This window comes from Martes martes (assembly GCF_963455335.1).
Source record: "Martes martes genome assembly, chromosome: 6".
In the NCBI taxonomy this organism is placed as follows: Eukaryota; Metazoa; Chordata; class Mammalia; order Carnivora; family Mustelidae; genus Martes; species Martes martes.
In genome coordinates this window covers 88946600-88959264 of record NC_137893.1, presented here as the reverse complement: position 1 = coordinate 88959264, position 12665 = coordinate 88946600, and the positions used below count along the sequence as shown (strand labels likewise).

At 46.4% G+C, this 12665-nt stretch overlaps 1 protein-coding gene across 2 annotated transcripts; it reads right to left on the bottom strand.

Annotated features, from left to right (window-relative positions):
* Nucleotides 1-215: 215 nt before the first annotated feature.
* Nucleotides 216-6470, bottom strand: RPL7L1 (ribosomal protein L7 like 1). Of its 2 annotated transcripts, none has more exons than XM_080807022.1 (7): nt 6001-6470; nt 5262-5370; nt 4429-4592; nt 2518-2655; nt 1674-1783; nt 1267-1481; nt 216-863 (listed from the first exon to the last, which is right to left on the bottom strand). In XM_080807022.1, the coding sequence occupies exons 1-6, from the start codon at nt 6039-6041 to the stop codon at nt 1273-1275; spliced, it is 771 nt and encodes a 256-aa protein (XP_080663148.1). In that variant the 5' UTR covers nt 6042-6470; the 3' UTR covers nt 216-863; nt 1267-1272. The 2 variants fall into 2 exon arrangements, with proteins under 2 accessions (XP_080663148.1, XP_080663147.1); XM_080807021.1 differs by having other exon boundaries at nt 4429-4589; nt 6001-6138.
* Between the last annotated feature and the right edge of the window lie 6195 nt (nt 6471-12665).

Here is a 12665-nt window from a genome sequence, read left to right as displayed (position 1 = left end):
TGGCATGGGGGCTCAGAAATCTACCACTGTGTTGCTAATAGGAAACACCCAATTGGCTCCAAGGGAGAAAGCTATCTTGGTAAGCCTTGGTCTTCCACAGGATACAGGACCAGAGGAGACTAACAAGTTCAGGGCCCAGGTGACCAATGCAGGTAGTGCAGGACTTCCTCACATACATGCATGGGTCCGTAAGAAGAGTCTATGAACACAGAAACTTCCAAGCAAAAATTTGAATATATGTATTTTCCTGGGAAAAGGGTCTTTCCCTTCTCACAGACCCAAGAATAGGTTAAGAATCTGAGATAAAGAAAAGGACTAAGTCAATCACGGGCTAGGCTAAGGAAGCCACCAGATACACCTCAGGGCCATCCAAGTCTGAGACCTTGCAAAGCTGTCACCGAAAAGTGAGAACAGGGACTCACAGCAGAGACAACTGAGCACTGTTTTTGTGCTCTTCTTTGTAGTTATATTTCAAGTTTCTTCCAAAACAAGGCCCTAGAAACCCCCAGGTTCAAGTACGTCCCTGAGCTTGGTCCACTACTGTCTTGTATTCATGCCTGGGTATTCGTTCACCAACTTTAAACCCCAGGATAGAAGATGCGACACAGCAGAACTTCCTCTTCCGTGGCAGGAGTCCTTTGCTGACGTCAGAGGTGGTGGGGGCAGGCAACGTGGAAAACACACTGGAACTTTCCCTTGGAACTGGGCTGTGATGACAAATGCCTGCCAGATCATCATCATTTTTTCCCTGACCCTCACTCTAGTTTCTCAAGATATAGCAGAAAATAATCTTCTTTGAAGATACTGGTAACAATTCTAAGAGACAAAACACGTGCCACCGATGTGCTGTGCTTTCACATATGCTGAGGAAGAAAAACACAAGTTCGTTAATAGAAGTTTAATGAAAGGTGGCACCACGTATTAGTAATAAGCAATTTCAAAAAGTTAACATACTTTCGACAAAATAGATGGGTTAGATCTTCACATCCTTTTTGAAATTGGTTTTTATTCTCTCCCCATTTCTAAGCAAATGACCATAGCAATACAGCATTTTCTAGCCTGTAACTGCTAGAATCCACATAGCCCCATGTCCTACCCAGGAATTCACTGCCCCAAGCACATTTCTATCTGTTAGACTTGTAGCTACCCATCTCCTCTCTCCCCCCAATGCCAGTCACTTTCAGATACTGGTAAATGCAAAAAGGATTTTTAACTGGAAAAGCATGGCCCATCGAAAGTCAGCCCAAGGGCAGTTTCCAGCTTCACCTGGGTTTAATTCAACTGTCGAATGAGCTGATTGATGCGTTCACCTCGGTAGCCAGGTAAGCCCACCTCCTTCAGGAAGCCCACTCTATTCTTGGTAGTGTGACGGGCCACTGAGAGATGGAAAGGACGTAAGAATGCAGAGATCTCCTGGAAATTCTTCCCCGGAAAGGCAATTTCATGAATGAGGTCTTCCAGGCAAATAACACCATACTTCCCTGGGAAACATAAGGGTAGAGATTCCTTCACTCAACATCTGGCTCAGTATAAACCATGAGGCTCTTACATGCCCAAGATGGGCACTCTGGTGGTTTCTTGGGACCCCAAGAAGAATACGACCTAGATCTGACATCAAGACCACCAGAAATCCTTGCTTTCTACCCCTACTGACCCCTAAGTGCAACACTCACCCAGGTGCTCCTCAATCACTGTATTATCTGTCAAAGGGATGGTTTTATTCTTGACCTTGGCTTGTCCACGTTTCAAGATGAGTTCCCGGACAGACTTCAGATTTGGAAACCTATGTGAGACCGAATGAGGTACAGCCTCATCAGGACCCAGGACACGGTGTGGCACTGGCCACTTGGTCCTGCAGCCTGGCTGAGGATAGATTCTCCCACCACCCCTTCTTCCCACTAAGATATCTCCTGCAATCATGATGCAGCCAGGGTGCTTGGGAAGTACAGAAGAGAAGAGGGCAGAAAACCAGAGTGGCCCTGACTATGTAATTAGAAATTAAAATACATGGACATGAACATTCACCATGCAAAAAAATTTTTACGTTCCCAGGCAAGAATAAAACAAGTGCTGGCTTACAGTTCAGGACCTGGCCTCGGATGACCCTCTACCCAAGATGGGGACAGAGTTTGAAATTAAATCCCAGCCTCTGCCAGGTTTTCATTTCATTTGAAGGAACACAACTTTTACACAAGCACAGCCCTTAGCTTGCTTCAAGACTCTAAGAGTTAACTTCTCTTCTACCCCTGACTCAGCCTTAGCCTGCAAGTGAATGTGCCCTGCGGGGTACTGTTCATGGTGCATCAGCAGTAGCACAGGTACCTCCTGATCTACCTGCCCTGTGTTCCAAAGTTTCACGGCCAGCAGCTGATTTCTGGTGACCGTGGTCACAATAGAATGTTTCTTTGAAACAGCAATATGAGCTCCTATGCTTGGAGAACAGCACCCTGGGCATCCTAATGTTCTCCTCATGCTCAAATACAATTTAGTATGAATACACACACACCCCTTACTCACCCCCAGGCCACATAAGGTTCCACTATACGCAGCGTTTTTATGGTCTGGGGGGTTACTCTGAAAAAGACACCACTGAAAATCTTCTTCAGGCGAAGCCTTGCAATGGTCCTCTGCACCAGTGAACTCACCCCATTAATCCTGAAATGCAGAGCACAGGAAGTCAGGTTTTATCCAGTTTATGTCAGTCCAGCAAGCACCTACAAAATGTTTGCCACTACAGGGCATCCAGAGAGGACACAGACTGTGTCTTACAGGTCACGCCAGGAACTGGCAGGCATATAGAGAGATCACTCTTACATGATGTGGAGCAACACCTGAGGGCTACAGGAACACAGAGATGGACCCTGATTCTGTGTATGTAGGGCTGTGCATGTCAAAACAAAGAAGACGACTTGCTTCTGTGGCAGTAAAGGCATGACAGATTTTAGGCAAAGGAGATACACTCCACTTTCTTTTTGACAATCACTGAGAAGAGCATGCTGGACAGATCTGAAAGTGTGGTACCAGAGGCAGGGAAACCCAGTTAAGAAGCTAACGTGCTAGTCTAGGAAAGAGATTCTGGGAAGCGGTAGGGAAGGTTAGTAACAACGGCTCAAAAATATTTAAAGCCCACAGGTTTCTGGTTTGGGTGACTGGGTATGGGAAAAGGTAGCTGTACATGCAGGTAGACTGAGAAAAGTACAACTAAATAAGGAAAAAGCTTTAAGAACTCTCTCCAGCACTAAAAATGCTTCTCTACTTGACCTCAGTTCAGTTCCTAGAAAGACTCCTTGCGGGGCACCTGGGTGGCTCAGCTGGTTAAGTGTTGGCCTTCCACTCAGGTCATGATCCCAGAGTCCTGGGATTGAGCCCCACGGCAGGCTCTCTGCTCAGCAGGAAGACTCTTTCTTCCTCTCCCTCTGCCCCTCCCCTCTCCTCACACTCTCTGTCAAATAAATTAAATATTTTTTTAAAAAAATATTTTATTTATTTATTTGACAGTACAAGCAGGGGGAGCAGCAGGGGGAGAGAGAAGCAGCTCCCCACTGAGCAAGGAGTCTGAAGTGGGGCTTGATCCCAGGACCCTGGGATCATGACCTGAGCAGAAGGCAGGGGCTTAACCAACTGAGCCACCCAGGTGCCCCTCAAATAAATAAAATCTTTTTTTTTTTTTTTTTTTAAGATTCTAACCATTTATTTATTTATTTATTTTTAAAGATTTTATTTATTTATTTGACAGAGATCACAAGAAGGCAGAGAGGCAGGCAGAGAGGGGAGGGGGAAGCAGGCTCCCTGCTGAGCAGACAGCCCGATGTGGGGCTCGATCCCAGGACCCCCAGGATCATGACCTGAGCTGAATGCAGAGGCGTTAACCCACTGAGCCATCCAGGCGCCCCTCTAACGATTTATTTGACACAGAGAGACACTGAGAGAGAGGAACACTAGCAGGGGGAGTGGGAGAGGGAGAAGCAGGCTTCCTGCTGAGCAGGGAGCCTGACTCGGGGCTCCATCCCAGGACCCTGGGATTACAATCCAAGCCAAGGGCAGACGCCTAATGACTGAGCCATCCAGGCGCCCCTCAAATAAATAAACTCTTAAAAAAAAAAGAAAAGAATGGTCCCCAATTCAGAACTTTCTACGCCTAGAAAGTCTTCCCCCAGGTCTCAGCTTTAAATTCCTGCTTTAAAGTGTCTTAAACCAGTACAGGCCTGGCAGCAGTCGACCCTCCTAGCACTGGGTATATTTTCATGCCTGTCTGCCTAAGGTCAGTCTCCTTAACCTTACAGATGAAAACTATGTTGTACTCAACCCTGAATTCCCAGCACAACTTGCCCTAGTGGCTTAAAGCCTACTGTGTTCCTCTCCCCAGAAAGGGGTGTAAAGCTGAACCAACAGTCTGCTCCAGCTTATGGAATCTGGCAAGTTCCCCACCTTTGGATGCGTACAACAAAGGCCAAGGAATGTTTATCTGGCACTTCCAGGCCACGAGGTTTCACTTCTAGTCGTCTGAGGCGCACCCTGTCACGTTGCTGCCGCCAGGAATCATGTAAGAACCATTCCAGTCGCTTAAACTTGAGCTGTTTTCCTTTCTTCTGCTACAGAGAAGGCAGACCATTGTCACCATTTTGTGTGTCCATTTTTTATTTCTACAATAGTAATTCATTAGTCAGTATCGATTGAGTGTGTTTCCCACTGTGTTCCTTGAACAGAAGCACATCTATGTAAGGGAAAAATGAGACACCCAAGTGAAGGTGGAGTTATGAAAACTCAGAAAGTACTAGGAAGCGCCTCCAATGAATAAACACGTTAGTTTACATGCCGTTAGCCAATGTTTACCAACCCATGTTTATATAATCTAATACTGGGTTAAGCTTCATAAAGTACAGAATAAGCATGAGCCCCTTTCATTGTCCTGACTCCAAAATATGTAATTTCCAAAAACGTTGAGCAAACAGCAAAAGTTGTCTGCCCTATCTGAAAAAAATACATTTTCTTCCAGGTATACAAGCATGTTTGGTCTTTCAAATCACTTAGTATGAGCCTAAATAGTACAATGCCTATTCCATTTTTTCCTTAACAAACTCTACTCCAGTATTTTACCTGCAGAAAGTGTTTTATAAATACCTGTTAAAGTAAGACATGAACCATATACCTCTTAGAATCTATGAGGAAAGGACTGTCCATACCAAATCTAGTTCAAACACTGTAGACACAACTCACCAAATACACATTCTAATTCCCTTCTCTTGGTTCCCCATCATTACCTCCTTCTTGTCCAAAAGTGCCTGCTTTGCTTGAGTGGCTTTAAGGGCCTGATAAGCCTTCCTCTTTTTCAGGAGATTTTCTGGAACCAATGGGATCTTTTTTCTTTGCCTGATACGGAAAATTGCAATCAGCGGTGATGTTTAAAAAATAAATGTTAATGGATTTCTAAACCATTTCTTGGGCTTCGAGCAACATCACGCTCTTCAAATTCCTGAAGACAGGCTTCGCTGAAACCTGTGATTTCTGACTCCAGTCCTCAAAACGGACCCCTTAACATTCACTCTTTCTTAAAGCAGTAAAAAGTCATGAACCCCTTGGCCGCTAACCCCCCCGTTTGCCTCCAAGGAACTTTTACCGCCACAGCCTTTTAAATCACACTAGGAGCTACAAGATTCTCGTAAAACCCGTGGGGTTGGGACCGCTGCAGTTCCATCAACAGGGGTAATACTTAAGCCAGGCTGAGTGAACCCAAGCCTGGCACTCTTCAGTCCGCGGCCAGAAACTCAATCCTCTCCGCTCGAGGTAACCCAAACTTGACGGCGGCTCCCTCCGTCTGATGGTCAGCCGGAACCCTACGGCTCCTTCCTCCTCATCCCCACCCTCTGTAATCTGGAGTCTTTTCTAATCTTTTCCTTCAGTCCACAAGTATCCTTATTTTCCGCCGCTAAAGAGTAAACACTGTGGATGGTACCAGATGCTCAAGACCCCACTGGAGAGATTCAAAGCCCGAACACTTACTCTCCCTCCGCCATGTTTCCGAAGCTGCGACGACTGCTCATGCGCAGCCCCACCACGTGGGGGAAGGGAGGCCCGCTCTATGGTTACTTGACCATAGAGACCTGTCTTCCAGCTCCCGGTGTACCACCCCGGCGGCCGGCGACCGGCGCCCAGCGACCGGCCGTGAACGGCTGAGGTCTAGCTAACACAGGTTCCTGTTAAGTGTTGCACAAAACGTTCTTCGCACTGCTTCCAAGCCCTTTAGGTCTGTGTCATCTTCAAATCCCGCCCTGTTCCTTGACGCTGTATTCGTTTGATGCCGCTGGCGGAGCTCAAAAACAAAGCCGCTTTCCTCGTTGCACCTACGACTTCCGGGATGGAGGGCGCGCAGCTCCTCCGGCTTTCCCTTCGGCCGCGCGAGTCCGGGAGGGAGGACCGCCTGGCGTGGTTGGCTCTTGCTGGGTGGAGAGAGCTGGAGCCGTGACTTTGGCTCTTACGTGTGGGTGGAGGTGTTTGTGGAGGACTTCGGGTGGGAGAGAATGCAGCTTCGGTTCCATCGGCCTGGCGCGGTCGGTGCGTCCCGGACCACTGGTCCCAGCGGACCTTGGTTTGCTTTACCCCTAAAATGGACCTGCTTAATAGCGTTAGGAGGATGATGTGAAATACTCGATATAAAGCGCTTAGCACAATGTCTGACTGTAAGCAGGCAACACTATGTTAGTTAGTAGTGCTGGATCGAAAACTAGAAATTCTTCCTGCCATCTCACAATCTTCTCTGCTATGGCTCTCACCACGGAATTTGCTGTCTTCTTTCCTGTCTTCATAAAACAGTGAAAACCCTCCAGCGCAGCGCTGTCTCCAGCACTAATATGCATAGTAGTCCCCTGAGGGTCTTGTGAAAATGCAGATTTTCATTCAGTGGGAGATTGAGGGGTTGATATTCCGTTTTTTAAGCATGCTTCAAAGTGATGCCAAGCTTCAGGTCTACGATTGAATTTTATCAAGGCTCTAGAGTAGTCTCTTTCCTTTCTCTGAATTCCTTCAACACATAATTATATTTTTAACATTTCTTTTTTAAAAAAATATTTTATTTATTTATTTGACAGAGAGAGGGAAAACAAGCAGGGGGAGTGGGAGAGGGAGAAGCAGGCTTCCCGTGGAGCAGGAAGCCCAATGCGGGCTGGATCCCAGGACCCTGGGATCCTGACCTGAGCCAAAGGCAGATGCTTAAGAGCTGAGCCACTCAGGTGCCCCTATTCCTAATATTTCTTCATGATACTAGGAGGGCAGGGACCATAACTGCCTCGCTCATGGCAGTTGCTAAAGGTATAGGAGAGGCTTCTCAATCTTGGCACAACCGGCTTTTTTGTGCTAGATAATTCTTTATTATGTGGGGGCTCTCCGTGCCTTGTGGGGTGTTTAGCAGCATCCCAGGCTTCGACCAACTACATGCCAGTAGCACCCTCATCCCAGATATGACAAAAATGTCTCCAGGCATTGGATGTCTAGCCCAGTATGTATCCCAATGTCATCACTTGACAATGGGCACTTACAGGCATCACCATGGACTTTATCCTATACTGTTCGACTTACTGGTTCCCTGATTAGATGGAGTGCTCTGAAGGCAGGGAACTTACCTCACACTTTTTTGTCTTCTACAGCTCCTGTCACAATAGTGGGCACTTACAGGGGCTTTTTAAATAAGCTCAAAGCATCATATTGGTATGTGCTATGTAACTAGTCCAACCAGAAAGATAGTGCCATACACAGAGCTCGTTACCTATGAATAAATGTCAAAGGACAACACAGTCTTTGGAGTCCAAGACTGATATGAGGCTCCACACTCAGAGTTCCACCTGTGTCTTACTTTGTAAAAAGGCAACAACAAGGATCACCAAAGTGTAAAACATTTATTAGATAGTAAACAAGGAACAAAAATAAGTCACTATTTTGTAACTGTATCTATGTACAGATAAGAGGTAAGTTCTGCAGTACTGAAAGTTAAGAAGAGGAGGAATTTCAGGGCAATTAACAATACTGGCGGAAAGAGACTTGGAGGCCATGATTCAGGAAAGGTTAACCAATGCCAGCAGATGGTGCTAGGAGCGTACTTATTCCCAGTGCCTAAGTCATTGTTCCACAAAGATCCAGAGGAAAAGACCTTTTCAACCCCAAATTATTCACTAACTGAAAGCATGTTGTTTACTGAGCATTGACCATATGCTCCAGCACTAGGCAAGATATAAGACCTTTTATTTCAAAGTAAGGATAGGAGTAAGAATGAGGAATGGACAACCTCAAGAATCATCTTTTTTTTTTTTTTTTTTTTTTTTTTTTTTAAGGAGTTTATTTAGGTTAGAGAGAGGGAAAGTTTAGAGAAGGAGAAAGAGTGTGTGTGCAAGAGCAGAGGGAGGAGCAGAGGAAGAGGGACGAGAAGACTCTGCATTGAGGGCGGGGCCCCACATGGGGCTCGATCCCACAGCCCTGCGGTCATGACCTGAGCTGAAATCAAGAGTCATATGCTCAACCAAGTGTGCCATCCAGGTACCCCTCTTTTATTTTTTAAATTTTTTAATTTTTAAAAGATTTTGCTTATTTTTGAGAGAGGGAGAGAGAGTGGGGGGGGGTGGAAGTAGGGGGCAGGTAGAGAATCTCAAGCAGACTCCCCTGCTGAGTGTAGAGCCCCACGCAGGCTTGATCTCACCATCCTGAGATCATGACCTGAGCCAAAACCAAGAGTCAGATGCTTAACCGACTGAGCCACCCAGGTGCCCCAAGAATCTTATCCTTTTTAGCATGTTGTCATAAGCCTTTTTTCTTGACTGCTGTAGTTGCCCATTACAAGGGAATGATTAAATAAATTATGGAAGACTTTGCAATTATATGCAATGAGGTAGGGTTTCATGTCCTGAAATCTTAGTAGTATTTTTTATTTTTTGGTCTGCTGATCTCCATGTCCATTTCCTAACAGTATCCTATTTCTCTTGTGGACTGGTCTCTCCTTCATCACGTATTTTGTCAGAGTGGAGTGGGGTATCAACTCTAAATGTTTGTCCTCCCAGTATATAAGCTGAAGGGATCTCTGGAAGATCTTTCCAACTCCTCCAATCTGTCCAGCGGGAGGGGGCATAAGATGCTATAAACTTCTCTGCGTGGGGGGGCACCTTGGTGGCTCAGTTAGTTTAAAGTTTGACTTGTGAGACTCCTGGTTTTGGCTCAGGTCATGATCTCAGGGTCGTGAGACTGAGCCCCATGGCCAGCTCTACACTTACGAGGAAGCCTGCTGGAGATTCTCTCCCTCTCCCTGTGCTGCTCCCCCTGTTCAAGCTTGTTCTCCCTCCCTCTCTCTCTCAAATAAATAAATAAATAAATCTTGTGGGTTTTTAAAAAAATTTTAATATTATTTATTTGACAGAGAGAGACACAGCGGGAGAGGGAACACAAGCAGGGGCAGTGGGAGAGGGAGATGTGGGGCTCAATCCCAGGACCCTGGGATCATGACCTGTGCTGAAGGCAGACGCTTAACAACTGAGCCACCCAGGTGCCCCAATAAATAAATCTTAAGAAACAAAAAACTTCTCCCCTCTGGGTTTTGAATCTTGAGCAGGGTGACCATGGGAGAAACATTGGAGGTTTGGGGTAAAACTTTAAAGAATTGTACCTGCGAAGACCTGGAGCTTCCTTGTTTCTTTCTCAAGACTAGTGGTTCTTCAATCTTCCCTTCAATCCTTGTCTTTCCTATAAAACTTCATTATGCTGGTTAACCAAGCGGATCAGTTTCCGTTTCTTGCAACCAGGCTATCATAACTCTGATATTTGGTTACATTTGAAAAAGCAAGATACAGCATAGGGTGTAAGAGAGTGGCTCCTGCTTGTTTTGTGGTTTTTGTTTTTTTGCTATAGATGTATTTATATGTAACAATTTTGGAAGTATATACAAGAAAGTATTGATGGGGGTTATTTTTGGGAAATGGGAGTGGGGCCTGAAATAGGAAGACTTACATTTTGTGCTGTTTTTCATTTATCCTGTGTGAATTTGTTTAAGAAAAAAATGTTGGGGAGCCTGGGCGGCTCAGTGGGTTAAGCCTCTGCCTTCAACTAAGGTCATGATCTCAGGTCCTGGGATGGAGCTCCGCTCCCTGCTCGGCGGGGAGCCTGCTTCTCCCTCTCCCTCTGCTTGTGCTTTCCCGCTCTCTCTCTCTCAAATAAGAAAATTAAAAAAAAAAAAAAGAAAGAAAGAAAGAAAGAAAAAACTGTCTAGGTAATTACGTTCTTGTGATTTACCTGTTTGATTTTTTTTTGATTTGCCTGTTTTAGAAACCACTTGACTATTTTTTTAAGACTCCGTTCAGGACATTTTGTGGTTCTCTGGCTTGGTTGGCTCCAGGGTTCCTTTCCTAGCATGTTCCACAACAGGTTACTTCTGTTTGGCTGCACTTTGGGATTATTTGGAATTGTTTAGGAGATACTGGAGCAGTGCCTTCTCAGGCAAAATCGCCACACCCACTGCACCCAAAAGGGGGCTCCATCTTCAATTTCCAACATCGTCCCCAAACCTCTTTCTTGGATAATGAGCCTTCTTGAAGTTGACTTCGTTTTGTTTCAAGTTTTCCTTGTTGCTTCCTCAGAGAGTGACATGGGGTTACCAGGAATCAGGTGGGAAAGAGATTAGTGTGAGAGCAGCCAGATGAGCCTAGAGTTGGGGAGGACATGACTCAACATCATACTGATGAAAGACAAGCATGAGGGGGCCGAAGTGTGAAGGAAAAAGGAAAGAGCCTGTGAAGGGCAGCATGCTTCTGAGGGGCCAGGCCAGACCCAGGAAAGCTAGTAGGAAGCAGAAAGAAAGAGTAGGAAGCAGACAACATGCAGGAGGTATGACCAAGAGCAAAACGGAAGAACTCAAACCTCCCCCGAATTATTTCAGGAATAATGGCGCTTAGCTTCTCCCACCTTTCCTACTTCTCCAGTAACCTCATTTTACACCTTAAGGAGTGCAGGGCCAGGACAAATCTTCCTAGTTTATAGGCAAGGGAGCAGAGGCTGAGAGAAACTTAACACTAAGATCTCTAATTATGTGTTAGACAAGGTCCTAGAACCCATTTCTAGGTTCAGCTGCCAAAGGTACTTTCTGCCCACCCTGTTGCACTGCTTTCCTGGGTCTTCACAGAAGTGGTTTTTTTCCCCGAGGATCTTCTTGCCTTTGCAAGTGTGTTCAAGGGCCAGTCTCCAGCACATGCCCATCGGAAATGTAGATTAGGGGGGCACCTGGGTGGCTCAGTGGGTTAAAGCCTCTGCCTTGGGCTCAGTCATAATCCCGGGGTCCTGGGATCGAGCCCCGCATCGGGATCTCTGCTCGGTAGGGAGCCTGCTTCCCTTCCTCTCTCTCTGCCTGTCTCTCTGCCTACTTATAATCTCTGTCTGCCAAATAAATAAATAAAAATCTTTTTTTTTTAAAGATTTTATTTATTTATTTGACAGACAGAGATCACAAGTAGGCAGAGAGGCAGGCAGAGAGAGAGGAAGGGAAGGCAGGCTCCCTGCCGAGCAGAGAGCCCGATGCGGGGCTCGATCCCAGGACCCCGAGATCATGACCTGAGCCGAAGGCAGCGGCTTAATCCACTGAGCCACCCAGGTGCCCAATAAATAAAAATCTTAAAAAAAAAAAAAAAGGAAATGTAGATTAGGGCTTGAAGGCCTTTTAAGGGCAGCAACATAGACACAGGCTACCCATATTACAGAAACCACTTAAGACTACAAAGGTGCTCCTACCAGATTTCCCCACATATTTAACCCTATAATTACAAAATGCCTTTACCTTTATTCCTGCACCAAGTATCAGATGTTTTTCTGAAATGTAACTCAGGATATACCGAGAAGCAGGACGTTGGAATATAGACAGCAACTCTACCGAAGTGGTCGGCTGGGAAGAATTTTAGCCTTAGTTTCTTGTCTCCTGAACTCCACTCAATTCCCAAATATAATGAAATTATTTGTGTGCTTTTTTCCTCTCTAGACTGTGAGCTTCTTGGAAGTAGGTGTCAGGCTTGAATTATTCACGTATCCCCAGTGCCTGGCACGGTGCCTGTCAACCGCTCAAGCTCTGTACCGCGGCTGATGCTCTCCACCTGCCGCTGGATACCCAGGAGCCCTCACTCTGTCTCGGAGAACAGCCACAAGGGTGAAGCAGAGTCAGAGCCTGAGGCTAGCCCCTGGAGGTCAGCGCTGCCAGAGTCCTGTCTGAGTGATGCTGTTTCAGCGCCCCCAGACTGTGGTTTCTTTCTCTTCTCTTTGCCCCCAAATAATCCACTGGCCTCCTTCCTGGGACACAGCCCCCCCCATACACAGGACTGAGCGGTTTAACCATCTGTAAAGGAGATGCCTGGTCTTTCCTCTGGGCACGCCCCTGGGGAACAGAGGCTGATCTTAATCAAGCAGCCAGGCCATCCTGCCTGCTTCATTCATGAGGCACTCCCGTTGCCAGTGGCCCGAAGTGGGGTAAGGAATGTCATGCTGGGCACACATTTGTCATTTGTTCTTAGCAAGAGAATCTCGGGGGCATCTGGGTGGCTCAGTGGATTAAAGCCTCTGCCTTCAGCTCAGGGCATGATCCCAGGGTCCTGGGATCGAGCCCCACATCGGGCTCTCTGCTCAGCTAGGAGCCTGCTTCCCCCTCTCTCTCTGCC